Here is a 27,654-nt window from a genome sequence, read left to right on the forward strand (position 1 = left end):
TAGGTATTACAGGACTTTTGATGTCGTTTCCATGGAAACCTCCATAGTAATGGTGTACATGCAGAATATATGCTCCAGGGAGTTTGGAAAAAATACATATATATTATTACTGGTTTTTAAGAAAATCTTTAATTTTTTTCCTCTTGCTTTTTTCCTGCATATATATTTTTTAAATCATGGAAATTTTCCCTGGAGTTTTTCTCCCACAGAGAAAACAGTAGAGAACACAAAGGGCCTTTTCCATCTTCTCTCCTTTAATTAAAAAAAACTGATAGTTGTACAAGAATGAAAGTTTTTTGGATCGGTCAGAAAATGTCTAAGCAGGATCTCCCCTAACAGCTGAGAACATTTTGAGAAAAGATATTGCTTAAATAACTTGAAAGGCTTCAAGTCTTTCAAAATAGAATGGGGAAACGAGCAAATTCAGTGAATCTATTCCAGACGTATTTACACTAAAAAAATAAAAGGCGGGTTCCCTGATGCAGTCTCCTCTGTTAGGTTGATAGTGGGGGCTTCAGGACAGTCTCCTTGTCTCCCCGTCAAGACAGCCTGTTCCCAGCCCTGCAGCTAACACACGATGGGCTCCAGAGCTTGTACGTGAACCGACCTCTCCAGAGGTGACCAGATGGCCCTTCAGGGTTGACTCCCATGAGGAGCTAGTGAATCATATGATTGCTCTGTGAGAAACTCCAGTGAGGGAAGTGTGCAGACCTGGTCCAACTGAGGTGGGGATGCAGATGGAAGGTGAAGAGAGAGAGAGAGCTTGTTAAGCACTCTCATGCCACAGCTAAATTCAAAGGTTCTGGAGAACCCGTCAATTACTGAACTGTTTTCTTTGAAACCTCTAATTGACCACTCAAGGATGGAATGTCCACAGTGACCTCTTTGGTAGCTGCCAGCTGATCAATTTACCCCCCAAATTTGCCAAGAAGATTCACTGCTCCTAAGAGTCCCTGCAGTTTTTCTCTTCCACACCTGATAAATTCTGTTTTGCTTTTGTTCCTTGATTCAGTCTACCAGTTGACTTCCACACGTATGAGAAACATGTTGCATGCAAAATAATTCAAATGCTTGCAAATTAATTTTTTAAATGCTTTGAGTTTTCTTTGATATATGAAATATGTGTCCCCTATGTGGTGTAGGGGTCAGGGAAGCTGGCATGGCCCTTGATCATGATCCCCTCTTCATCCAGTTGCCCAGTTATTGAGATAGACTGGCCAGCCCTGTCTGATTAACCATGCTGGCTGGGAGGGTGGGAGTGGAAGTTCCTTCTACGGGCTGTGGCCTGAGAAGCTGAAAGGGAAATGTTAGACATGGCAGGCACATCACCCAACGTGTAACATGTGTGTTAAGTGAAGGCGTGAGTTAGATTTGTTTATGTATTGGTTTTGTTGCATGACAAAGCACACCCCATATTAATGACTTAATAATCATGTAGTTCACGTTAGTGTGGGTCAGCAGTCGGGGCAGGGCTCAGCATGGTAGTTCTTCTGCTGGTCTCACCTGGGGTGAGCTTCTGTCATGCAGCTTGTCGAGGAAAGCCTCACTCTTACGTCTGGCAGCTGTGTTGGCATAGGTTGGAGTGACAGGAAATGTGGGGCCCAGTATTACAGCAAGCCCTGCTGCACTGACCTCCTTCAAAGGTCACATTCTGTGTCGTATTCTCTAAGACCCCGCTGGCCAAAGGAAGGCAAATGGCCAGCTTCAGATTCAAGGGCTTGAGAAACGGACTGTACTTCTTGCTGGAAAGCAAAGCAAAGTCACACACGAAGAAGCAGATGAAAGGAATGGGAGGAATCAGTGGTATTGTGTTAGCACAACACCAGGTTTGTCTGATACAGGCCTTCGAAGCACTACTAAATCCCTGTCTTGCCCAAGAAACTTTCCATGACAGTCCCTTATCGTGTCTCTTGTATGCTGGAGTTAACTGAGATCATGAGCTGATTCATGGGAATATGTCTGATTCATATTTATATCACCACAGTTTTCTCACCTAGTTGATTCTAAAAAGAATCTTAAAAGGATTGAGGTATAACTGACAAATAAAATTGTATATATTTAAAGTGTACAATGAGATGATTTGATATAGGTATACATTGTGAAATGATTACCACAGTCAAGTTAATTAACATCTACTACCTCACATTGTTACCTTTTTTTTTTTTTAAAGAACACTTAAGACCTGTTCTCTTAGCAAATTTCAAGTACTAGTTGGTTCTTCCTAATTATTTTATTGGATTGAGGTGAGTTGAATTGAATTGGTTCTCCTTTCTAATTACAAGCTCCTTGAAGGCAAGTTTGGAATTGCTCTGTCACATAAAATCTCCCTCCCATAGCTCTTGGAATTACACCAACTGGCTGAAAAATCCCACAGGCTCTTAGAACCAGTTAAGTGGCAGAGGATCAAGTCTGGAGCCAGCTTTGTTCAGGATAGTATCTGGTGTAAGAGCAGCACTTGCAGATGACCCCAGGTCCTGGCACCAAAGCATTCCGTTTTCAGGCTGGCCAAACCCCAAAGGAGTGGAATCACTGTCGGAGGCTAAGGAGGCAGTAAGACTCAGCAGTTTGGAGAACGTGGCATTCCTTCCCCACTCAGGAGAAACCTGGGCAAGGTCAGGAAGGAAGAGTGTTTGTCACAGAGCTGAGTCTTCTGCTCTGTGACAGCTCAGAGCAGACTTTCCCCCACTCCCCACAGGGCCCCGTGGCACCCCATGCCAGATCCTGTCCATGTCACATCAGAACTCTTCCAGAACTTATCAGGGCAACCATCAGACTACTTTAGAACTAGATCTGGGTGACTGAGACCTAACGAGAGGGGAGGACAGTCCTGTGCCAGAGTCACCTTCCCCTCTCTGGGCCAGCACTGCTCCAGTACTTCCTAAGGCTTGGAGATCACCTGGGACCCTTTATTCCAGATTGGACCACCCCCTGGGAATAGGAGGGTGTCCTTCTCATGGCATAGGATAACTCGTCAGGTACTCCATTAGTCACAGGCTTAGCAATGAGTTTCCTACATGAGTTTCCTTTCTGGGTGGTTAACAAGGGCCACTGTCCACCTGTCCTTTTCTTCACGTGACATAGTCATTCACTCACACACCTCTTTATTCAGTAAAATTCTATTGACTGTACCAGGACCATCCTGGCCCTTGGAGAAAGTTGAGATGAGCCAGGCATGAGTCCTGTCCCCAGGGAGCTCACATGCCTCGAGACCACACACGAGGTCTGCATAGAACAAGGGCTCTGAATAGAGCACAGAAGGACTTCCCTGGTGGTCCAGTGGTGAAGAGTCTGCCTGCCAATGCAGGGGACACGGGTTCGATCCCTCGCCTGGGAAGCTTTCCACACGCTGCAGAGCCACAAAACCCACGTGCCACAACTAACTACAGCCAGTGTGCCCAGAGCCTGTGCCCTGAAACAAGAGAAGCCACCACAATAAGCCCGCACGAGCCCTCACGTGCTGCAACTAGGGAAAAGCCTGGGTGACGACCCAGCACAGCCAAGAATAAATAATAAATTTTAAAAAAACAGGGCACAGAATAAGGGATCTTCAGAGTGGAAGGCACTTCAGGGCTCATCCAACCTATCCACCTATTCCTCAGAGGAGGAAATCAGACCCAAGATGGAGGAGTCTAATCATCCAGGGTCACACAGCCAACAGGAATTATTCATTCACTACACAAGAATTTACCCAACACCTATTGTGCTAAGAGCTGGGCTGGCACCAGAGATTCCACAGCAAACAAGGCAGCTATGACCCCCCCCCCCCGCCATCCCTTTTTGGGTCACAATTCGGGTTACATTTTGGGATCACCCAAGGAAACTTAAGAAAATTCCCAATGCCAGAGCCTCATGCCTAGAGTTTCAGATTTACTTGGTCTAGGGTGGGCCAGAATGTGGGTCTTTTAAATAAGCTTTCCAAGTGATTCTTGCAGACAGATCAAGAAACACTGCTCTGGGCGGTGGGTGGAGAGGTGGGAAAGAGATAGATAAAAACCAAGCTGTTGTTCAATAGCTAAGTTGCATCCAACTTTTTGCAACCCTGTGCACTACAGCATTCTAGGCTCCCCTGTCCTTCACTGTCTCTTGGAGTTTGCTCAGATTCCTGTCCATTAAGTTGGTGATGCTATCTAACCATCTTATCCTCTGCCGCCCCCTTCTCCTTTTGCCCTCAATCTTTCCCAGCATGAGGGTCTTTTCTAATGAGTTGGCTCTTGGCATCAGGTGGCCCAAGTATTGGAGCTTCACCTTCAGTCCTTCCAATGAATACTCAGGGTTCCAAGTAAAGATGAATACGTAACTGAGACTTGTGACTTGTAAGGAATGAACAGGATGCTGAGTGAGGATGTGGCAGGATAGGGTACTGTTATCTGCTTGAGTCTGAAAGGAGGGAGGCTACACTTACAGAGCTGTGGTTCCAGGGGTCAGATGGGAGCAGGAACAAGGGTGTCCTCCTATGGGACAGCAAAGGAATCTTCTAGGCTGTACTGCCCACCCTGCTGACTGACAGACCCCTGCACTGGAGCCCTGTCTAGCAGAGGCTCTTGGTCTTCAGCCTGGACTATATCCCCATGGGCCCCCATACATACTGTCTCTCAGTGCCTCACAAGGATTAATAATCCCTCACATTTTGAGAGTACAGGTATCCCTTGATATCCACAGGGGATTGGTTCCAGTAAACTCTGTGGACACCAAAATCTGAGGAGCAAGCTCAGTAAACTCTGTAGACACCAAAATCCAAGTCCCTTATATAAAATGGTATAGAACCCTCAGCCCTCTGCATCCACAATTCCTCATCTGTGGATATCGATGGCCGACTGTAGTTCGTAAAGAACGTTCTCTTGTATTATCTGTATTACTGGATCCTAATGCTAATCCCAAGAGATGGACAGGGTCAAGGTTAATAGTCTTATGACAGAGTAATGGAAATAGGCATAGAGAAGTGAGGGGCTTGCCTACGATCACACAGCTAGTGTCTGGATGTGTGAGACTTCAGTCCAGCTCACCAGCCTCCAACTCCACTACTGCATGTTGTCCCCCTCCCCAACCTTGTGCCAGGAAACTGTAGCAGAAGCAGGTCATGTGGGAGGCAGGTGGGGACACCACCCTGGTGCCAGCCCCTTCTCATCAAGCCGGGCAGAACTGCCGACCTGCTGCCACTTGAACATGCCGTACACTCTCATTCTTCATCAGGGAATCCAAGGAACCTGCGACTCTGCCCAGAGTGAACCCCGTTACTATAGTAACCTGATGCCGTTCTTTCTTATAGGGCGGATGGTTTTCATTTTGTATTTGAAGAGTTTGGCCAGGCAGTCACGTTGCCATAGCTCAGCCTGTCGGTGGCAGTTAGGAGCAGAGGGAACCCTTTGAGCAGCCTCTAGGTCCCCCTAACCGATGGTGGAAAACTGTGTCTGGAAAAACCCCAGCTCAGCTGCCCTGGGGAAGGAGGGGGAGTCTCAGCTGGTGCTGGGCTGGTCCTCTCTCCCGTTTAGAGATCATGCCTTTCCAATTACAGCTGCCTGGGCTGAGGTTGGCCCCTCAGCCCCTTGCTTCCATAGTGCCTTCTGTTAATAGTTCCCCTCCATGGCCTCATCTCAGGAGCCATGCTCAGAGCTGTTTCACTGCATCTTGAATGCCCAGCCCCCAGCAGATAGAGGGCCTCCAGCATGTGTTTGTTGAATGCATGAATGAATGACCTTTTGTAGTTTATGAAGCCCTTTTATACCCATTATCTCCTCTATTCCACATCATAGTTGTATGAGATCCCAGGGCAGGAGGCAGGGCAAACTGTGGTCTAGCAAGGTGAGAGCGCATCTTGCACAGGCTGCCTCCCCTCCGTGAGCTCTCCTGCAGCTGCACCTGCCTCTTCACAGCGGGCTGAGTAGCCCAGTGCTTGCTCCTTGTGGCAGGGAAGATGGCACAGGCAGAACCTAAAAGCAGAGCAGCCAGGAGACCCCTTACCCAAGTCATATGACTACACTGATTCACCTTGAATTTGTGTCACAGATCCCTTGATGGGCCCTTTTTACCCTCAGAGGTCCCAGGCACGGGTGTCACGGTTTTCTTTCCTGCATCCTCGGTTGTTAGGATGGCCTGTCAGGGTGGCAGTGAAGGAAGAAGAGAAAAGTGCGTGGTGACTAACTTCAAAATACAGCAGTTTTTTAAAAAAATTACCACCACCACCAACAAAAGACAGCAGAAGGCTCCTTTGGCCCCAGCTGTAGAGGAAACAGCAGGACAGACAGAGGAAAGGGCCTCTACATCCCTAAACAACCTGTGAAGTGGAGCAAAGAGATGGGGGTTGGTGAGGAAGTCTCAGCTCAGCCTTTGACCAGCACGCTCACCCAACCTCTCTGTTACTCCCGTCATGCTGAAGGTTAAATCAAACTTTTCCAGGTTAAATCAAACTTCTGCCTCCCAACCCTGGCCCCAACATTCATTTCTTTCTAAGGCAGCTGAATTTCTTTCTGGCCACGAATCTTTCCCACGAGGGCTGCTCCTCTGGCCAGGCTATACCAGTGCATGTGGAGCTGGGCTCGTGCTAAGCTGGGGGACCCTGCCCCTGCCCCCTACCTTATGGGCCAGCCCAAGCAGCCATGCGAAGAATTGCTCTGCGCGGCCCTGGAGCCGGCAATGTGTGGGGCTGTGTGATGGGCAAACCAGGACAGAGCAAGCTGGAGAGGCAAGGGCCCAGCACAGAGAGGGCATGGCATGGCATAAACACTTCCATCACTTCTCAGAACTGAGGTACATGCCTGTCCAGGAGGCCCCCGTGTCCAACACAGGCCCCTGGTCTCAGGCCTCACCCTCTAAGAATCAGGACCTTCGAATGTCCAAATTGGATCTCAGAGCCTCTCATTTTGCAGCGGACACTGGGGCCACGGAGGGGAAGGACATGAGGCCCCCTTGCATGGGGAACTCCACAGTGAGACCTCCTTGAGAATAAGCCAGGGCTTTCCTGGTGTGTGAACCAGCGCTGAGCCCAGGCTGGGCGCACAGCAGGCGCTCAGTGAAGGCTTGTTTCAGCTGCTTTGACCGTCTTCCCTGGTACGACAGCGAGAATCTCAGTGTTGTGGAAAGAAGGTGCGGGCTGAAAGGGAGCTTAGACATCCCTGAGCCCAACCCTCATTTCCAGAAAGAGACCCCATGGATTAATAATGCTAAAAATAGCAATAACTAATACTTACAGAGCTGGTGCTAGGCAGGATTCCCCACACTTCATATATACTAGCCCATTGCAGCTTCATGGCCACCTCTATGCAGCAGATATTACTCTCACTGTCCCCAGAGGAGGGAACTGAGGCACAGAGAGGCTCAGTAACTGGGTCGAGGTCACAGAGCTAGTTAGTGTAGGGATCAGGATCCAGATCCAGGCAGTTTGGCTCCAGGGCCCTCAGCACTAACACCCCGGCAGCGACTGAGAGCAGTGTGCCACCAGCAGACACTGTTCTCCCTGTGGGGAGAGGAGTCTGTGCTAGCCCCCATGAGTTCACTCACTGAGGAAACAGAACCTTTTCATCTCCACATCCCCCTCAGGGCTCAGCTCAGGGCCTGGCAGGGGCCCAGGGACCTGTGTTCAATATAGTGAGCTGTGCGTCTTCTTAGTCATGGCACAGCCGGTTTAGGGGCCCCTCAGAGCTGGAAGGAACATTGGGGAGCAATTTACAGAAACAGAGGCCCAGAGATTGATGTGTCTTAGCCAGGTCTCCTGACTCCCCGTCCAGGGCTGTCTTCACCCAAGCGAGGTCTCCAAAGAGGTTCCCCAGGGTGCATCAGCTGCCCCGTCCTCCTTCACCCCCACTGTGTGCTTTCCTCCAGGCTGTGCTCACAGGCTTTCTGCTCCCACAGCTCTTCGTGATTGACAATGGTGCAGATGACTGGCGGATAGCCATGACCTATGAGCGCATCCTCTACATCAGCCTGGAGATGCTGGTGTGTGCCATCCACCCCATTCCTGGCGAGTACAAGTTCTTCTGGACGGCACGCCTGGCCTTCTCCTACACGCCCTCGAGGGCGGAGGCCGACGTGGACATCATCCTGTCCATCCCCATGTTCCTGCGCCTGTACCTGATCGCCCGCGTCATGCTACTGCATAGCAAGCTCTTCACCGACGCCTCGTCCCGCAGCATTGGGGCCCTCAACAAGATCAATTTCAACACGCGCTTCGTCATGAAGACCCTCATGACCATCTGCCCAGGCACTGTGCTGCTAGTGTTCAGCATCTCACTGTGGATCATTGCTGCCTGGACCGTCCGTGTCTGTGAAAGGTATTCCATGGGTCCAGTTCTGCACTCACCTGGGGCCTCCCAGCACACTGCTTATGCTAGGATGAGGGCAGGGGGAGGGGCAGGGAGGCCCAGATGTATGTGGTCTGATGGAAGAAGCAGGCATGTTACCCAAACACCTCAGGAGAAAATGGGAAAGGGGAGGACCAAGTTGGGGCTGAATATGAGCTGCAGCGTTGAAACACTGGAACCAAGGTAAGCTGGGAAAAATGCATATATAATCTGCCTCATTTCTTGTTCTTTGTAAACCAATATATCTCAAAGCATCCTGGGTATATCGTTACCCCTTTTGCACGTATAACTTTATAATTTCTGTGTTAACTCTCCCTCTTGGAGTTAAAGAATGCTCGCTAGCATTTTAAAGGCTCTGAGAAGTCCTGCAGTAATGAAACTAGTTTAATTTTGTCAACTCCAGATTTTCTCAAGCATATTCACCCATAAGTCCTTTTCCTTGTACATTACTATTGATGCCTCACTACTCAAAAATTTGGTCCACAGACCCATCAGCATCACTGGGAACTTGTTAAAAAGAAGAATCTCAGGCCTCACACCAGAACTACTGAATAGAATTTTCACTTTAACAAATTCACTTGTGATTGTATGCTCCTTGACATTTAAGAAGTACTGCACAACCCACTCCAGTCTCTTGCCTGGAAAATCCCATGGACGGAGGAGCCTGGTAGGCTGCAGTCCATGGAGTCGCACAGAGTTGGACACGACTGAAGCGACTTAGCAGCAGCAGCAGCAGCAGCAGCACTGATGAACTGTACTTTGGGAACCATTGTTTAGGAGGCTGGTGGTGGGGCCATGACTCAGAAATGACTGGTAGGAGAGGAGTGGGTCGTAGCCTAATAGAGATTGGGGGCTCTAGGGCATCATGCCAGTGCCTCAGAACTGCCATCGTTGAGGCTCAAGGTTCGTCTGTGGCTACCCCCTTCCACAGCCATCGCCAAGCTGCCCTTTCTGGCTCCTCTCCCTTTCAAGCTGGTTCTGGACATTCATTTTTCTCTTATTTTGTATGTGGAGTCTGAACATGAAGGTTAAAAACCTGGATTCTGCCCCTATGTAGCCATGAGAGCTTGAGCAAGTCACTTCACATGTCTGAGCCTCGGTGTCCTCATTTTAAAATAAGGATCACTTGAGATAGAAGGGAAGATCTATATTCACTTGAGAGAGGTAATTTTTAGTATGCTGGGAGGGCTGGTCATGCATCCTGTGTAATTTACTCAGATCCTGTAGTCATCCTTCATTCATCATCACTTAAAATTGTATTATCGAATATTCCATGCACCAGAGAAAACACGCAAGAGCATTCTGGAGGAGAGTTGGTCTAAAAACATCTCAGGTATGCACTGAACCACATTTCCCACCTATTTTGAAAATATTCTGTATGCAGACAGTTCCTTCAGATATTTGGTCAGCAGACACACAGTCAAACAAAGAGCCCATTCTGCTGCAGCCGGACAGGGACCCCTCCATACGGCAGGGTCAGTTTCTTAGAGCCAGTACCAAGCTGGGACACATTTCTTACATATAAAGCCCGAAGGACACACAATACCCATGTATTCAGAACCCCATCATTACTCAACAGCTGACATTATAACATCTGTTCTAAGTAGGACCATACCTCGCCAGGCTTCATGAACCTTCTCTGGTAAGCAGACACTCTTTCTACATTGCAGAAAGCATATGTTTGGGTTCCAAGCCCAAAGTCCTGTTAGTTGAGCAATATGGTGCCAGTCACTTTACCTCTCTGGGCCTCAGGTTTCTCATCTGCAAGCTGGAATTAATAATACCAACTTTTTAGGATTTGTTGTTGGAGCCAGATAACACATGTGAAATGTATACCATAATAGTGATAGTAACAATTAATAACAAAGATCTCTTGATAACTCTTGGGAATCTTGTGGCTGCTTTTTAATAATTAGAACAAGCCTGCTATAGGTTGACCTATGCTCTTCTTGTTTTCCTTTGTAATTGATCAAAGCTGAGTCTTCCAGCAACAATAATAATCGAATTTACATAGCCCTTTAAGGTGTTTGAAATCTTCCATGTTCTTAAAATGATCCTGTTTGGTGTGTATCATCACCTCATTGTCTCAGATGAGCAAATGTGGAACGAAGTACCAGCAAGTGAGTTCCATTGTTTATTGAACCTGTCAGAAGTATGGGTGATGATTTTTTATTGGAAGGTAAGCCTGCTTCAAAATGTGTAGCTTGCAAAGTACTCTGTTGCGCTGAATGACCCTCCATGGCCTCCACGCTGGGACTGGGTTGACCTGGCCCCATCAGCCCGTGGGCCTCTGTCTGCAGAGATGACTGACATGCCCAGCTGAAGCCCAAGGCAAAGGCACAGAGGAGCAATGAGCAAATCAAAGGTTCTCCTAAAGTTTCCCCTTCTCTTGTGAAAAGGCCCTTTGACCAGGAGGCATCTGCTTAGATCTCACATGAGGTATATTAAAACACATGTTGCTGTCACCCCTGTTTCTTGGGCACTTTCCCTGTGCCAGTTCTGTGTGAACTAATTCACCGGCAGCTCCATTTGCCCTCACAGGGGGCCTGTGAGAGTGCACTGTGGCTGCCTCATTTTAGAGTGGAGGAAACTGATGTCAAGTGACTGGCCTGAGGAGCCAGGACACACAGAGCCAGAATTTGAACTTGCTTCTGACTCTGAACTTTATATTTGTCTCACCAGCCCAGGCCAAATGCTGCACTTACAAGGAAACTGTGGCCTAAACTCTCCTGGCGACGTTCCCTCTCCGAGTGCCTTAAAGCCACTGAGACTGATGCTTACATCCCAGTCTGGCTGTTTGGCCTGCCTCCGATGTCTGTGCTCTTAACCATTTTGTCACCCTGTTCTCGGGGCCACCTTCGTGTTAATTTCCAACTTATCCGAGTGTAGGTAGTGGATGCTGTGGCAGGCCACCCAGGGGTCCCCTCCCCACCCAGGCTCTCATTCCCTCAGCTGGGGTTGTTGGCCATGGCAGAATTGCTCTGGATGAAGGGAGCTGCCTTAGCCAGGATCAGGCCTCCTGCCCAGGGCAGCAAGCATCCAGCAATTTGTCAGTGTAGGAGTTTAAAGGCCCAGCCCCTCCATCCCCTGCAGGATAGCTCTGCAGGGCCTTCCTGGTTTCCGGACTCCTGTGGGATCACGGGATACTGGACCCTCTCCCCCTCCCCTGTCCTCCAGGCCCCACTCACCTTGATCCTGAACGCGGGCCCAGCAAACCTTCCACGCTCACATCTCAGCGGCTTTCCTAGGCATCTGACCTATGGAACTGTGAAAGCAAACACGAATAAGTATATTTTTTCCTAATCAGGCAAAGCACTGCTGTTACAAAGACCAAGCAATTTCTTTTAGAACCAAGCCCAAATGAGCATTGTTTTTCCTCAATGTCAAATAATAAGCAAGACTGGCAGAGACGGGAATTAGTCAGCCAGAGACTGGACAGAAACTGGAGGCAGGGGCTGCTGTGGAGGCCTGGAGCCTCGGCCAGGGTGGGAGGACAGTGTGGGCAAGATGGTCTCGATTGCTCTCAGCCTGATGGAATGACAATTCTGTCACCTGAGACAGCAGAGAGGGTAAAGGACTTGCCCAAGGTCACATAGCAGCGTGACAGGTTCTCGAAAAAACTCTCCTCTGCTGATACCCCGAGCGGGGCTTGTTCACATTCCAGGTGGGTTTCATCAGCCCGGGTGCATCTCTAGCTGTGTACATACACTTCTGAAGTTGCTATGGAAATCCCTCCTCAGCAAGCCTCATTTGAAAAGACATTTCTCATAGCTGGGGTTGGCTTTTATGTGACAATAAAGGTTTTTCACATTTCCTCCTCCCAAGGAGGGAGAGGGAATTGGTAATTACCCAGAACAGCCTGCTATCAGGAGGGCAGTGCCTGGTTGCTGGGAGGGCAGCGTCAACAGCAGGCTTGTTTTCCCTGGACCCCGCCGAGGCATTACATCATGGGTTCCGAGCCCTGACAGTTGTGGCACTCGGCATTCTCTGGGATTCTCCTGGCCGTGTGCCTGCCTCCCACAGGCCTCCCAGAGCCCATCCGAGGAACCTCCTCATTAAGCACTGTCACACGCCGAGCAGCCTAGCTGGTGGAGAGACCGTCGGAGGCCCCAGGCCTAAAGGCCACCAGGAGGGGCAGGGGGCTTCATTTTCAGGGAGCACACCCCAAAAGAAGTCTACCAGCTCACATATGGGTGCTTATCTTCCTAGGAGAAGCAACAGGGTCTCCCATGACACTGACAGAGTGAGCCGAGGCTTGTGATCCCTAGCCAGGCTTTGTAAATGACCTCCTAGCCTCTTGGATGGAATCCCTTTGGTCTCCTCTCTCCTGAGGCCCCAGGCTGTGTCAGTATCTCAGGGCTTCCAGCCTATCCACAGGTCCTTGGTGATGATGGTGTGCATTTCCAGCTATGTCTGCACATTGGCATTTTTATGAGAAATTTAATTCTGGAGACCTGGCTGCTAGAACAGGAGAAATACCATGAATGGCCATTCTTTCTCTCATTAAAACAGAGCCACCCCTCCCATCACAAGGAAGATAAGAAGAGGCTTCCAAGCTATAGAACAATTTATAATAAATATCCATAGAGCAGAGGGAGGGTAATGCTCAGAAAAATTGCACTATCAGGGGTCCATGATTTAGAGGTTGCAAACCACTGGTTTGGAGAGTGAGAAGACTAGTTAGTAAGGATAGGAAATTATCTGTCACATTGGACGAAGCCTGCTAGACCCAAAACCCTGCCCTCTAGCTGGAGAAAGGGGAAATCAGCCTCCTTTAGGGTAGAGGAGCAGCCCGGGGCCATCCTGCTGCTGGTGCCAAGTCTGGATAGATCACTCCTCATTCAAAGTTGGATTCCTGGCAATGGGCAGTGGAGTAGGGAGGAGTAAGGAGGGGAAGGAAGGTAGGGAGAAGGGAAGGGAGAAGGGAAGGGGAATCTATAGGAGGCCTTTGAAGCAAATCTGCAGCATTAAGAAAGAGGAAAATAATTCTCAAGATGCAAAAGACTGCTTATGAGGAACAAAAAGCAACATTTGAAGATTCTTGGGTATCCCTTATAGCCTGCAAGAAGGTGATCATCATAGAGAAGAGTGGGCAGACAGGAAATGAAAATTTATCAAGTTCACATAAGCCTAGAGTTCACATAAGCCTAGAGTTCACAGAGAAGGACAACTGTTTTAGCAAAAAGAAGATCTACATCAGGCCGCTGAGTTTTTTTTTTTAATGCAGAATGTGAAGGACAAAGTTAAAGGTTCTCTCTGAATGTAGAAGAGAAGAACAAAGAGATGAGAGAAGAGGGTGAACAGGACAGAATTAGAAGCTGCAGAGTCAAGGCTGAATCCTAGCACTCGAGTTATTTTGGAGGAAGAAACCATAATAAATTAGATAAAAGAATAATCAAGGACATACATGAAGAAAACTTTTCCAGAATTGGCTGGCCAGAGGGGTGGTGAGGAGGTTAAGATTAGTCAGATCAAAAAGGTTCCCGTTTTCCAGCTAGAATAGGGGAAAAAATTTTTTTTCTGGAAAATTTACTGAATCGTAGGGTTAAACATAAGGAAATCAACCCTGAATATTCATTGGAGGGACTGATGCTGAAGCTGAAGTTCCAATACTTTGGCCACCTGATGCAAAGAACTGATTCAGTGGAAAAGACCCTGATGCTGGGAAAGATTGAGGGCAGGAGAAGGGGACGACAGAGGATGAGATAGTTGGGTAGCACCACCGACTCAATGGACATGAACTTGAGGAAAGTCCAGGAGATAGTGAAGGACAGGGAAGTCTGGTGTGCTGTAGTCGATGAGGTCCCAAAGAGTCGGATGCAACTTAGTGACTGAACAACAGCAAGGTTAAGCGATCCAAGGTGTACATTGGCAACACAGAGCAGACTTTTCCTTAGGAACCCTAAATTCTAGGAGACATTGGGGCATTAGTGTCATTTACATGAGGGAACACAAGGGTCATTCTTGGAGTTTTGTGGGCTGAGATGGTTACAACCTACATTTTGCGGGGAGCTTGGATATTAGTTGACCCGGGGTGAATTGTATTTAGGATCTTAACAATGGAACAGTATGAAAGAAAGACAGGAGGACATGTCTGAAGCCAGGTAAACATGTGATCCCGACTGCATTTAAACATGACCGTGCAACCAAAGTCTGATGTCAAAAAAGAGTAGATTCTGGAAAGAGTAAATGTATGCAATAAAATAATTCAATCATAGTGAGAGGGTTGCTAACCCACAGATTAAAAAGGTGAGAGAAGTCTAGAAAGGATTAATAAATACATGCTAAATTCATCATCTTAAGTAGAACAGAATTTTAAAAGCCTTATCTCTCAATTTTAATAATTAGAGAAATATAGTTTAAATCATTTTTAAAGCTAAAGGTAACCACAGGTAGAATTTTATAAGTCTAATGATGATAACAATAGTGTCAGCCGGGTATTGTTTCGCTTCATCCAGACCACAGCTCCGTGAGGCATGGGGACTGTTGTTATCTTCATCCTGCATGGGAGGAAATTGAGGCACAGGGAAGTTACGGTTTTGCAATGTGCCTTGGGTCATGGAACAAGGGGTCTGTAGACCTGAGACCCCCCCCAACCTCCTGTCTGAAAATCTCGCTTTTTCCTACCCGGAGAAGGTGCATTTTCCACATTCCTGGATGAGAAACACAAACATCATCAGAGACAGAAAAATAAAGGAACCAGGAAGGAAAAACTGAAAAGCAGAAAGCATGAAAAAAGATGAGAGGAAACCAAACTTAAAATGTGTCACAATCAACAGAATTGAATTTACCTCCCCAATTAGAAGACAGTGTCGCTTACTAGATAGGATTTAAAAGCAGAACTTAATGTTATGCTGTTTACAAAAGAGGTACCTTAAATAGAAAGGTCCAGAAAAATAAATGAATAGCAAAGATGTATTAGGTGAGTACAAACCAAAGGGCAATTGAATAGAAATCTTCATTTTAAACCAAGTTGAATTCAAAGCCCAAATCATTAAATGGTCCAAAGGAACCATTTAATCTGGATAAATGCATTATACACAGTAATACTGTAAACTTTTTATGAATAGAGAATCTGAGTTTTTAATATTTTAATTGACTGATAAATTTTGAACTTTGTAGCCTATAAACAAATAATACATTTTTAAAGCATCCATTGAATACATTTACAAAAATCGATCAACTTCTTGGCCACACATTTCAAAACATCAGGAAAAAAATTTCAGGCACATTCTCTAACTTCAAGACCATAAAACTTCAACTAAAAGGAAACTTTGGGGTAGCGGGGTTTTGAAAGCAATCTCCTCAATTACAACTTGTTCAAAGGAGAATTATTCAAAACTACCATTGAAGACTATTTTAAAAATTACAACTCTGTAAATCAAAACTCAGGATGTACCCAAAGTTGTGCTCAGATGAAAAATATCCTTAAAGTTTTACACTGAGAAAAAGAAGCATGAAAATAAATTGAATTCATTAGGAGAACAAAAAGGCTCAGGAGAACGAATCAGTTTTATAACAAAGACAGGAATTAATTAATTTAAAAACAGAATTAGTAAATCTCAAAGGGATCAATGTTTAGCAAGTCTAATCAAGAAAAAAAGAAAACACAAAAATATAAATTTTAAAGCAGAATACCTACTGATTCTGAGGATAATTTAACAAATAAAAGAGAATAGCTTTAACTTTTTTTGAAAGCAAAGACCTTTGAGAAAGACCTTCTCCACCAGATATCATTAATAAAATGTATTATAAAACTAAGATAATTAAGTCTCTTTGGCATTGCTGAAAAATCAGTAATGACAGATCAATGAAACCTAAGGGAAACCTTAAAAATAAATCCTAGTATGTGAGAAAATATTTGAGGGAAAAAACCAATTAGGAAGCAATATATTATACCATACATGTTAATGGAAGGATTGGATGCTTAGATTAAAAATCAAATTAGAATCCCACCTCTCACCAAAATAAATTCCAGGTGGATCAAAGAGTCAGATACAAAAAGAAACCATGAACAAACTCCAGAAAACAAAGTGAATATTCAATCAATCCTGAGATGGGAGAGAATTGTTAAGCATAAAATCTTAGAAGAAAAGAAATGTGAAGGAAAACACTGGAGTATCTGATTACATTATACATACAATTTTGGATTTCTGTTCTTCAAAAAAAATAAACTTATTTAAAAGGCAAATGTTACACTAGGAAAAATATTGGCAGCAAACATGCAAGAGGTAAATATTTCTATTGTGCAAAGCAATCCTAGTTACCAATCAGAAAAACTCATCTTCTCAGTTAAAAAAAAAAAAAAGCTAAAAATAAAAACACAGCCACAAAGAAAGAAATACAAATAGCCAATAAAATGAAAAACACAGCCTCTCAAATCAAAGAACTGCAAATTGAAACTACAAGGAGAATTGCTTTTTCTCCTCTGGAACTGACAAAATTTTAAATAAATATAATTCAATCCTGAAGAAAGTTGTTATTGGTGGTGGTGGAGTGGGTGGGTTGTTTCTCTCATACTGATGGCAAGAAGGAAAATTAGCACTGCCTTTCTGGAAAACAATTTAGCAGTATGTCAAGGGAGCCTTTACAAGTTCATAACTTTAGCCCAGGAATTCTCCTTCTAGGAAGCTATTCTAATGAAATAATCAATTTATGTCAAGGTCCTTCATATGCATTCTACAATAGTGGAGAATCAGAAACCAAGTAAGTGTCCAGGATTTAAACAGTTAAATAAATCATAGCACATCCATATGATGGGTAATCAAGCAACAATTTTTTTTTTAAACCCATCCTTTGAAGACTATAATAAAGTAGGAAAAAGTCATGATGTAATGTTTTTTGAAAGGATCACACAAAAGTATTATATAGGATGTTACCAATTAAAAATAGATATCTAACACGCATAGAAAATGCTTGGGAAATACATATATTGTTTTCTGTGGGATGTTACATGTGATTTTTTTGGTTACATTTTACTTGCCCTGAGAATGCATGACAATATGTGTGTGTGTGTTTTCATGTAAAGAGGGATCATTTTGTTTTTCCTCCCTCCACAAAGCCCCTCTTCTCATCTTCCACAGACACTCACATTTTCTATCAACAGGGCTTCAAAGTAAAGTTGAATGGCTCACTCATTTTTTACACGTAATTTTCTCAGAGAAGCACAATAAAAGTTCCTTCCTAAAGGGTTCCCCTTCAGATCTAGCAGGCACTGGCCTCAGTGGACGTAAGCCTAGGCTGGGGTCCTCCCTCCCCCAGGCAGGCGTGACACTTAGAGCCCCCCTGTGGCCGTGGGATGATTACGGGAGGACCTAGAACCAGTGTCCAAGCAGGTGGAGTTCTGCTTGTTAGGTGTGATCCGACGCCCGGCTGGCATTAGCTCTTCAGCACCGGCTCTGGGTGGGTCAGGCTCTGGGGGCCCAGCGATGACGCGGGAGCGCCCCATCCAGTCGAGAGAAACTGCCAGCCCGCAGGTGCTTCCTGCAAGGTCAAGGCCTTTGGAGCAGGCTGGTGCAGGGGGCGCGGGGCGGGAGGGGCAGGGGCGGTGGGCGGGGTCTCAGGGCAGGGGCGGGCTTCGGGGAGGAGCCAGAGTTCAGGTTCAACCCTGCTGTGGCGCCCGCGTCCAGAGACACAAGAATACACTTGAGGACTGGTCCTCTGTCCCAGCGCTGCCCCTCACTCCTGCTTCTTGCCGAGCCCCATTCTTATTTCACGCGCATGGTTTGCACTGATCCTTACTCACTCAAAGACCACTTGCTCTTTCTCTGTTATTTTTGATTCAAAACTTCTTTCCTCTTTCTTCTTGGAAGTATTTCTGTGCTCTTTTGTAATTTGGCATGGCAATTGTTAATTTGTGACTGGTTTATTTGTACTTTTATTTACATTAAATAACATTCACAAATTATAAGTAACGAATGACACCTCTTAGAAAGGGGAATCAAGAAATGAGGAAAATGCCCCCCAAAATTAGCATTCTGAAGCACTAAGTTTGAGACATTGTGGGTGCAAAGTGAACTCTGTTGTACAGAGAAACCATTCTATTTTAACAGTCAAGTCAATCTCCAAATTCCTCCTCCCTCTGTTACACTAAACACTAGGTTTCCCTAAACTCTCTCTCGCTGGGAGGTGCTGTGCTCAGTTGCTTCAGTTGTGTCTGAATCTTTGCGATCCTATGGGCTGTAGTCCACCCGACTCCTCTGTCCATGGGCTTCTCCAGGCAAGAATACTGGAGTGGGTTGCCATGCCCTCCTCCAAGGGATCTTCCCCACCCAGGGATTGAACCAACATCTTCTTCATCTCCTGCGTTGCAGGTGGATTCTTTACTGCTGAGCCACTGGGGAAGCCTGGTGCTAAGAGGTGGCCAGTGCCTTTTTGCCTCCAGGATTTTTGCCTTAGGGTAGATCCAGATGCGGACAGGGCTCTTTCTCCAGCTGGAAAGAATCATTCAACCTTTCTCAGCCAGGATCTGAGAATTAAGCCCTACAGAAAAGACCTGGAATGACCATCTTTCCGATACCACCCGGAATGGTACACAGTTACCATCCTTGATGTATAAGAGGGAAGTTGCTTGTTTTTTATCATAGATGCCTAAGGGGACCCAGGCTTCTCTTCCCCAGGACCAAATGAAAAACGCTGCAACACTAGGAGGAGACAATGCCAAAAATCTTACAGGGGTGGGAATCCTTGGAGGGAGCCAAGGTGAGGAAAAGGGAGGGGTTCCTGTAAGCTGCGTCAGCCACATCTATTTGTGGGCTGACATTTGTCAAGACAGGAAAGCTACATTCTGTCAACTTTTCCATTTTTCAACTTTGGGGTGGTTTTGTTTGCCCCTGGCGATCCCGTGGTGCCCTGCATTTCAGTGCAGGCCCCCACCAGCAAGGGATGGGACCCTCATCCCACAGACCTTCTCCATGTGTTCAGTGGCCTGGCACATGTCATGCGCACTCCTTGCCACCCTGGGCTTTCCTCCCCCCTCCACTGTGGGTGCGGCTGCCGCCGCCCAGGCTAGTGTGAAACCCTGCACTCCTGCTCTCATAGCATAGCTGCTGGGGGATTTTTTTTTCATAAGATATTCTCCTTCCACTTAATTAGAGTCTCCTCCATCCCCTGAGACTTGGCTCCAGCCTCCCAGAGGCTGAGCTGGAAGGGAATATGGGTGAGATAGGACTTCCCTGGTGGCTCAGACGGTAAAGTGTCTATTTACAATGCGGGAGACCTGGGTTCGATCCTTGGGTCGGGAAGATTCCCTGGAGAAGGAAATGGCAACCCACTCCAGTACTCTTGCTAGAAAATCCCATGGATGGAGGAGCCTGGTGTCCATGGGGTCACAAAGAATCGGACACGACTGAGAGACTTCACTTTCTTTCTTTCTTTCTATGCTACACTCCAAGTGGCACCTCATTGAGCATCCCCAGCCCCACTCTACCTCCCACCCCACTTGGATGCCTACTTCCTGGCTCTGTGTGCTGCCCAAGAGTTTCCCTGGCAACCACCATCCCCTGGTGGCTTGGGAATAGTGGCCCTGGGAACCCACCAACCCTACCACACCTGGTTCTTTTGTTTTCCCAAGAAGTTCATGGGATCTGCCTGCCAATAAAGCCCCCAGACAGGCACGGACATGCTGAGAAGGGCCAGATGGGCTCAACACCCCCACAATAGAGGGGGCACAGAGTCTAGTGAGTAAACCTCCTTTTGAAAATGTTAAACATGTTTCAGCTGAGCCAATACATGCAGTGACACAGTGGTGACGGTGCTCAGAGGCTGGGTACAGCCTGAACTCAGGGTTAAAAGACAGTTTGGCTTCTGGTTCCACCATAGACCTTGGACACTGTACATGTACTTAATCTCTCTAGAGTCATGCTGCTTCTACTGACCATGCTCTGGGACAGGGAACTCATCACTCTAAAAGACCATTCATTCAACAAACTCATGGTTGCTGGGGCAGGGGGAAGGATGAGGGGGAAGAGATAGTTAGGGAGCTTGGGATGGACATGTACACACTGCTCTATTTACAATGGATAACCAACAAGGTCCTACTGTCTTGCAGGGAACTCTGCTCAATGTTCTGTAGCAGCCTGGATGAGAGGGAGTTTGGAGGAGAATGGATACATGTATATGTATTCCACCTGAAACTAACACAACATTGTCAATTGGCTATATTCCAATATAAAATAAAAGTTAAAAAAAAATAATGATTCAACCCAATCTGCAGACAACTCTGACTTAGAACTATCTTCCTAATCTTTGTTCAAATTAAATTCCTTGTAGTTTCTGACCTGGGTCCTAACACTGTCTTCTGTAGCCACACAAAAATTCAAGCAACATAGGCTAGTGGTTAAACCATTGCCTTCTAGGCAGATACAGGCTTGGGGTCTTGCTCCACCTCTTAAGCACCCTGACCTTGGGCAAGCTAGCTTCAGGACATCCAGGAAATGGGATAATTCACAAAAAGCCCTTAGCACAAAGCAAAGCATTTAGCACATGCGGAGGACCCAGTGAAGCAGGCTTGTCTTCCCTCTTCCACCGTGCCTGTGTGTGTTTAGTTGCTTTGGTCGTGTCTGACTCTATATGACCCCATGGACTGTAGCCCTCCAGGATCCTCTGTCTCTAACATTCTCCAGGCAAGAATACTGGAGTGGGTTGCCTATGCCCTCCTCCAGGGGAATCTTCCCCACCCAGGGATCGAAACTGAGTCTCCTTTCTCTCTTGCATTGCAGGCAGATTCTTTACCGCTGAGCCACTGGGGAAGCCCCTTAAATATTTGAGAATTCAGGTTTCATCTTCTTCAATCTAAAGGTCTCTGATCCTTCAACACAGGACTCTGTCCCGATCAGACTCCACTCTCTTGCTTACCCTCCTCCTTGTTCATCAATGTCTCCACCAGTTGGAGGTCCCAGACTGAACACTGTGCCCCAAGGATTAGGCAACCTCTCATTTTCTCACCATTAGTTTTTAATGCAGCTTGAGAGTGGCCCATAGCAAGGGCAAGCATCTCCCAGAACAAGCAAAATGACCTGGAATTAGGGAGTGAGAGTCAGAGCACGTCTCTGTTTAGGTATAGCACTTTGGACAATCCTATCCTCTAGCCCCATAGCCTATTTTGTTAATATCCCCTGAATTCAACTGCACGGGTCCTTCCTAATCTGTGCCTGGTGACCAGCACCCCCACACCACTCGGCCCGCCACCTGACTGAGCCACAGCTGAGTTCAGGCCAGGGGCTGTTAAGCCAAGTGGGGAACCAGGTAGGACTCCTAAGTGTCAAGAGGCTCATGTCCTGTTTCCAGGACATGACTCGTTTATTCCCATCCTTCAGATCTCAGCTGAAATATAACTTATCTGGAGAGACCTTCCAAGCAGGACCCACCTGAGTAGGTTTCCTCTCCAACACCATTACTTTAAAAAAAATCATTGCAACCTTGTTTCTTTCAACACGTCAACAGTAAGTGCCATGTGCCGTAGATTTGTAAGTATATGCCTGGGCTTGAGTTGTTATTGGTCTCCATGGACATCCCTAGCAAGGTGCTGGGGATCTGGCCTGGGAGCCCATTTCTCTGCCTTCGTTTTCCTGCTGATAAAAGCAGTGGTTTATCAGACCCATGCAGATCTTGAAACAGAGAATGCCCAAATGTTGAGCTCACTCCCTCCACCCTCTGCTCTCTGGACCATTTCATACTGGTCTTCCCCACTCCCTTTTTTCTTCCATCAGATCTGCTTCCTAAATGACATTCTCCACCCCAGAGAATGCATCTACTTTCTCAAGAATGCATCCTCACCTCCTAAGTCTAAACATTGAGCCAAGTCTGTCCCCTGAGCTGTAACGTTCAATTATGAATCACTTGCTGAGTAACAATAACATTAATGGTTATTGAGCCCTACTACAGTTCACCAGGCATTGTGTTAGCCATTAAATATACCTTAGATAGTAAAACACACATATAACCCCTCATGGGATTTATAGTCTACCAGGGAAGACTGTGTAGAACAATAACAACTCAAGACACATGTATGTACTTTCAGATCTACGGTACATACTGTTGAAGGTGTTAAGATAAACAAGGTTGCAATGATTTTTAAGTAATGGGGTTGAAGAGGAATCCTACTCAGCTGGGACCTGCTTGGAAGGTCTCTCCACAGAGAGGTTATGTTTCAGCTAAGATCTGAAGGATGGGAAGGAACGAGTCATTTACAGACCAAGGGGGTGAGCTTTTCAAGAAGAGGGAACAGCATGTACAAAGATCCTGAGCTGGCAAAGAGCATGGTTGTGGAGTGGCTGGAAGGAGAGTGATATGGATGGGCATGTGACTGTGCAAGGCCTGAGCTGCAGAGGGGACTCCAGGGGCCATGTTAAGGGGTCAAAGGCAAGTGCAGTGAGAGGCCTCTGAAAGTTTTAAGTCAGAAAGTAATACGACCTCGTTCATTCTAAGACTATCACTCTGCATTTTGTGGAGAATAAATTGGAAATGGGCAAGAAAACTACTAGGAGGATGAGTTACAAGGCCATTGCACAGACCAGGCAAAAAAAAAATGGTGACTTAGAAGGGTGGTGGCGGCAGAGTGGAGTCCTTGAGTGCCTCCTGTGTGCCCGGCCAAGACTGAGTGTCCCGAGTATTAAGCCTCTTTCAGAGTCATCGTTGTTGTTGTTTAGTCACTAAGTTGCATCCGACTCTTTGCAACTCCCTACTGCAGCACACAGGCTTCCCAGTCCTTCACCATCTCCCAGAGCTTGCTCAAATTCATGTCCATTGAGTCGGTGATGCCAGCCAACCATCTCATCCTCTGTCACCCCCTTCTCCTCCTGCCTTCGATCTTTCCCAGCATCAGGGTCTTTTCTAGTGAGTCAGTTCTTCACATCAGGTGGCCACAGTATTGGAGCTGCAGCTCCAGCATCAGTCTCTCCAAACTCGTCCCTCTGCCCCTCATTTCCCTCTGCTTTTCTGTTTCTATCTTCTTTTTCTTAAGAACCTTTCCAGTTAGTACTAGTTTTGGGCTGCAAATCACAGGGAATCCAAACAAACAGCAGCTTGAACAAAATAGAAGTTTCTGTCTTATGCGAAAGAAGACTGGGAAAGGGTCAGTAAGAAGCAGGGGTGGCGCTTCATGGCGTTAGGAACCCAGGCTGCTTCCGCCTCGTCCTGCCAGCCTTGGTATATGGCTTCTTCCTCGTAGTTCAAGAAGGCTGCCAGAGTTCTAGCTATCCCATCTACATTCTAGCCAGCAGGAGGGAGGAAGAGACAGAATAATGTGTGCTTTTTTTTCCTCTAAAGACATTTCTTAAAAGTAACACATGTCATTTCCATTCACATTCATTGGTCATTCACATGGCTAGGAAAATGTAGTCTTTATTATTGGCGGCCATTACTCATTGCTGGGCTCTTTTACCAGTGAAGAAGGGGAGAAGGACTACTGGCTGGGGCATAGCTATCTTACAGGCTCAAAACTGTTCACTATCTCTGTGCCTGCCCACCCCATTCAGCCCTTATGCAGACCTTAAGCCCCATGGTTCTTACACTGTAATGTCTCTTAGACTTAGCTCTTCCTGCTGCCTCCCGGACACAGATCCCTGTCATCTTACACTGGATTGGAGACGTAGCTTCTCTGACCTCAAATTACACTATCACTAGGTACATTCTGTTTCCCCTAAAAGTCCTGCAGTTGCTCCCTTTAGAAGCTTATGTCATATTCCTTGTTTTAGAGTTCAAGGCCTTCTATAGTTGGACTTCCCTGGTGGCTCAGACGGTAAAGTGTCTGTCTACAATGTGAGAGACCTGGGTTCGATCCCTGGGTTGGGAAGATTCCCTGGAGAAGGAAATGGCAACCCACTCCAGTACTCTTGCCTTGAAAATCCCATGGACGGAGGAGCTTGGTGCAGGCTATGCTCCATGGGGTCACAAAGAGTCGGGCACGACTGAGTGACTTCATAGTTAACCTACACTAGAACCCACTTGGTTCAATTTCAGTAACATTAGCAATGATTGTAATGCGTGGGTGCTAAGTCACTTCAGTCGTGTCTGACTCTTTGCAACCCTATGGACCTAACCCTCCAGGCTCCTCTGTCCATGGGATTCTCTAGGTAAGAATACTGAAGTGGGTTGCCATTTCCTTCTCTAGGGGATCTTCCCAACCTAGGGATCTAACCCGGGTCTCTTAGGTCTCCTGCGTTGGCAGATGGGTTTTCTACCACTAGCACCCAGGAAGCCAATGATTATAAGAACACCTTGTATTTCTAAATGTAAGCTTTCATTGTCTATGAAATTGAAAGCAGTGACACCTGAAGTCAGAAAACCCTGGCTCACAGCCTAACACAGAGCACCAGCTGCGTGACCTTGGGCAAGTCACGTGTGTGTGTGTGTGTGTGTGTGCACACGCTCAGTCGTGTCTGACTCTTTGGGACCCCATGGACTGTAGCCTACCAGGCTCCTCTGTCCATGGACTTTTCCAAGCAAGAATACTGGAGTGGGTTGCCTTTTCCTACTCCAGTGGATCTACCCAACCCAGGGATCAAACTCATGTCTCTTGTATTTCCTGCATTGGCAGGCAGATTCTTTACCACTAGCACCATCTGGGAAGCCAGGCAAGTCATTTACCCTCTATTAAATAAGACAAGTGCCTATGAGTGTATATGGCTCATGGTTCTTGGGGAACACTGGATCTTTTCCTTTGCTGAATCTCATTCTTCTGATCTGTAGGTTGGAGATATAAGCCTGTCTCACCTACTTCCTATATATAAGCAGGAAATCCAAATAAGAGAAGCCACAAAAAGCTGGGGAACACAAAATCCAGGACTCATGCTCTTCTGCTTCTCCCAATGACCCAGAGAAGCAAGCAGGCAGAATAGAGTCCAGAGACCCTGTTTAGTGGATTAGAACATGGCAACTCAATGAGGCTTGGTGATTTGTCCTGTCCCCGACTCATAGGGCAGAAGCGGCCTGGGACCCCGGGATCCTGACTGCCTGCTGTCACGTACTTGGGTTATTTGTTGAATTAGGGAGTCGTCTTCTGTGGTTGTGTTGGGGCCAAAGGAGAAAAAGCAAACTGTGCAAAGTGAATTAACTTTTATTTTCAGTTGGGACTCTGAGGTCAACTTATCATTTGTTTAAGGGCATGCTATCTGCTACCTAGATGGAAATTGTGATTGGTGCTGTAGAAAAACAAACAGCAACTTTTAGTGGGAAGCCACTTCCTGTTAGCAGGTACAGGTGGAAATGGCCCATCATCTTTGAATGCCGTGATGTCAGATTTTAGGGGGTGGCGCAGGCGGGGTTGGAGACTGGCTAGACGTTTTCTGAGAAAGTACATGTCAAAATTAATAAAGTAAACAGCTGTATTGTCAAACTTACAGAGTTAAGTAAATGTGAATACAGTTAACTGGGTAGTAGCTTTGTAATTATTTTGTCAAGTTTAACATATGAAATTGCTCCCACTTAGTTACCAGCATTCTTAATTTGTTTTGTTCTTGTTTATAATTTAAACTGTGGATTTTATTTAGGGAGTAAATGTGTCTTGAGGCTTTTCATTATTGCAGAAATTAGACTATATCCTCCTGAGTTTGCCAGACTGTTGCTGTGGCCAAATTAGGCAAAGCCGGAGGGCTCGTGAGACTGAGCCAGGGTCTCGGAAGTCTAGTTAAGGATGACCTCAAGCCTGAGGAAGGAGGAGAGCCGTCATTTGTTGAGTACTGGATTCTTGCATTCGTCATCCCATTTAACCATCCCAAGAATCTTTAATGGTGTTATCTCCATTGCATTGGTGGAAAAACTGAAGCCAAGCGCAGTGGGGGTAACCTACCACCATTGAGGATTATTATTAATTGTGGATAACCCACCACCATTGAGGGTGCTTATTAATTGCCTCTCACCTAGCAGATGGTAAGTGTTTAAGAGAGTGTTTTCTAGAATGCCAGCACTTGTAGGAGGTTAGGCTTTATTATTTGCTTTTTTGGCCGTGCCATACAGAATATGAGATCTTAGTTCCCTAACCAGTGATTGAACCCACCCCCAGTGCAGTGGAAGTGCGGTGTCTTAACTACTGGACTGCCAGGGAAGTCCTGGTTAGGTATTATTATTATTTTTTTTTGGTAGGCATTATTTTTGAATAAGTCAGGGACACTATCCTCTTGTACATGGCTTTTCATTCTATGCACTTTCTCCTTGTGCCCTGCACTCTGTGAGGTAGGTGGGGCAGGAGTAATTTTTCCATCTTAGAAGCGAAGGAATGGAGGCTTTGAGAGGTATGTGAGGCAAAATCTCACTGCTGGCCCAGGGATCCTGCCTGGAGAGGGAGGATCCTCTGCATGGGACACGTCCGTGCTGATGGCCCAGCATCTCCTCTGAGGTCCCCTCAGCAGCCGGGGAGCTATCCAGCCTGGGCATCCCCTAGGCTTGGCTCTCCTTGATCCACTCAGTGCTTGAGATTTCAGAGCCCAAGGTCACTTAAGCTAACAAGTGCATGACCTTGTATTTGGGTTGAGGGGATGATGATGATGCCTGTGGAGATCTTTGTTTTAGGAAATAATCATATTTCCTGGAAAGTCTGCGCAAAATCTTGCCATTGCTTGAGGGTGTTTCATAAAATCACTCATCAAAGTAGAAGCTAACAGATAAGTGTTTGCCTAAGGAATCATCATCATTATCATTACCACCATCCTCCTTATCAACAACCTCAGCTCTAATCAAGACAGATTTTACCAAAAATAAAATAAAGGAGGCCTTTTGAGGACCTGACTTGCGGAGGGCTCTCCTCCATGGCACCTTCTCTGTCTCTCTCATTTCAGTGAGTCAGTTTTTCCTCCCCATCTGTTTGCTGTTTGGCACTTTATACAACTGTCTGGGCTCTTTCATTTTGCTTCTGCGGTTGCTCAGCTCCAACGTGTTCCCTCCTGACGCTTCCCCTTTGTTCTGGCAGGCTCCTCTCATCTGCCGGTTTCCAGCCCTATGAAGTGTCAGAGGTGGGTTGTAGTTTTCAGGCAGCATTTTGTTGCCTGGCAACATGTAACAAGCATCTTCTGTGATGGCTGCATCCTGTAAAATAGAGCCAGGGCTGGGCTGCTGGGATGGAGCAGGCTCCGGGGGCCTCTCCAGGGTAGTTGGGGAGGAGGAGAGGGGAGAAGACAGACAGGCAGGCTCAGGTGACTCTGAGTGTAACGTTCTGACTCTTCTGTAACAGCGGGGGCGCCAGCTCACCCTCTCCTGTTCTGTTTCAGGAATCACAGGTGTTCAGTGGTCAGAAGTCCTGGGTAGGAGCCATCAGAGGTTCTGTTTGATTTGGTGGCCACCTGCTATGGCTGCCCGAGGGGTGGCCAGCTGTATCCGGGTGGAGGTTGCTGGATGCTTTCCACTTGAGCCAAGCTCTTAGTTCATC

At 46.6% G+C, this 27,654-nt stretch overlaps 1 protein-coding gene across 9 annotated transcripts in view; it reads left to right on the plus strand.

The window, feature by feature from the left end:
* KCNN3 (potassium calcium-activated channel subfamily N member 3) overlaps positions 1 to 27,654 on the plus strand; it is a 235,065-nt gene that overhangs the window by 153,642 nt on the left and 53,769 nt on the right. For all 9 annotated transcript variants that reach the window (XM_070785496.1, XM_070785511.1, XM_070785477.1 and 6 more), the window contains one exon: positions 7,846 to 8,264. In XM_070785496.1, the coding sequence (XP_070641597.1) occupies positions 7,846 to 8,264 (419 nt within the window). The remainder of the gene's footprint in view (positions 1 to 7,845; positions 8,265 to 27,654) is intronic.

Source organism: Bos indicus, chromosome 3, assembly GCF_029378745.1.
Source record: "Bos indicus isolate NIAB-ARS_2022 breed Sahiwal x Tharparkar chromosome 3, NIAB-ARS_B.indTharparkar_mat_pri_1.0, whole genome shotgun sequence".
Lineage (NCBI taxonomy): Eukaryota > Metazoa > Chordata > Mammalia > Artiodactyla > Bovidae > Bos > Bos indicus.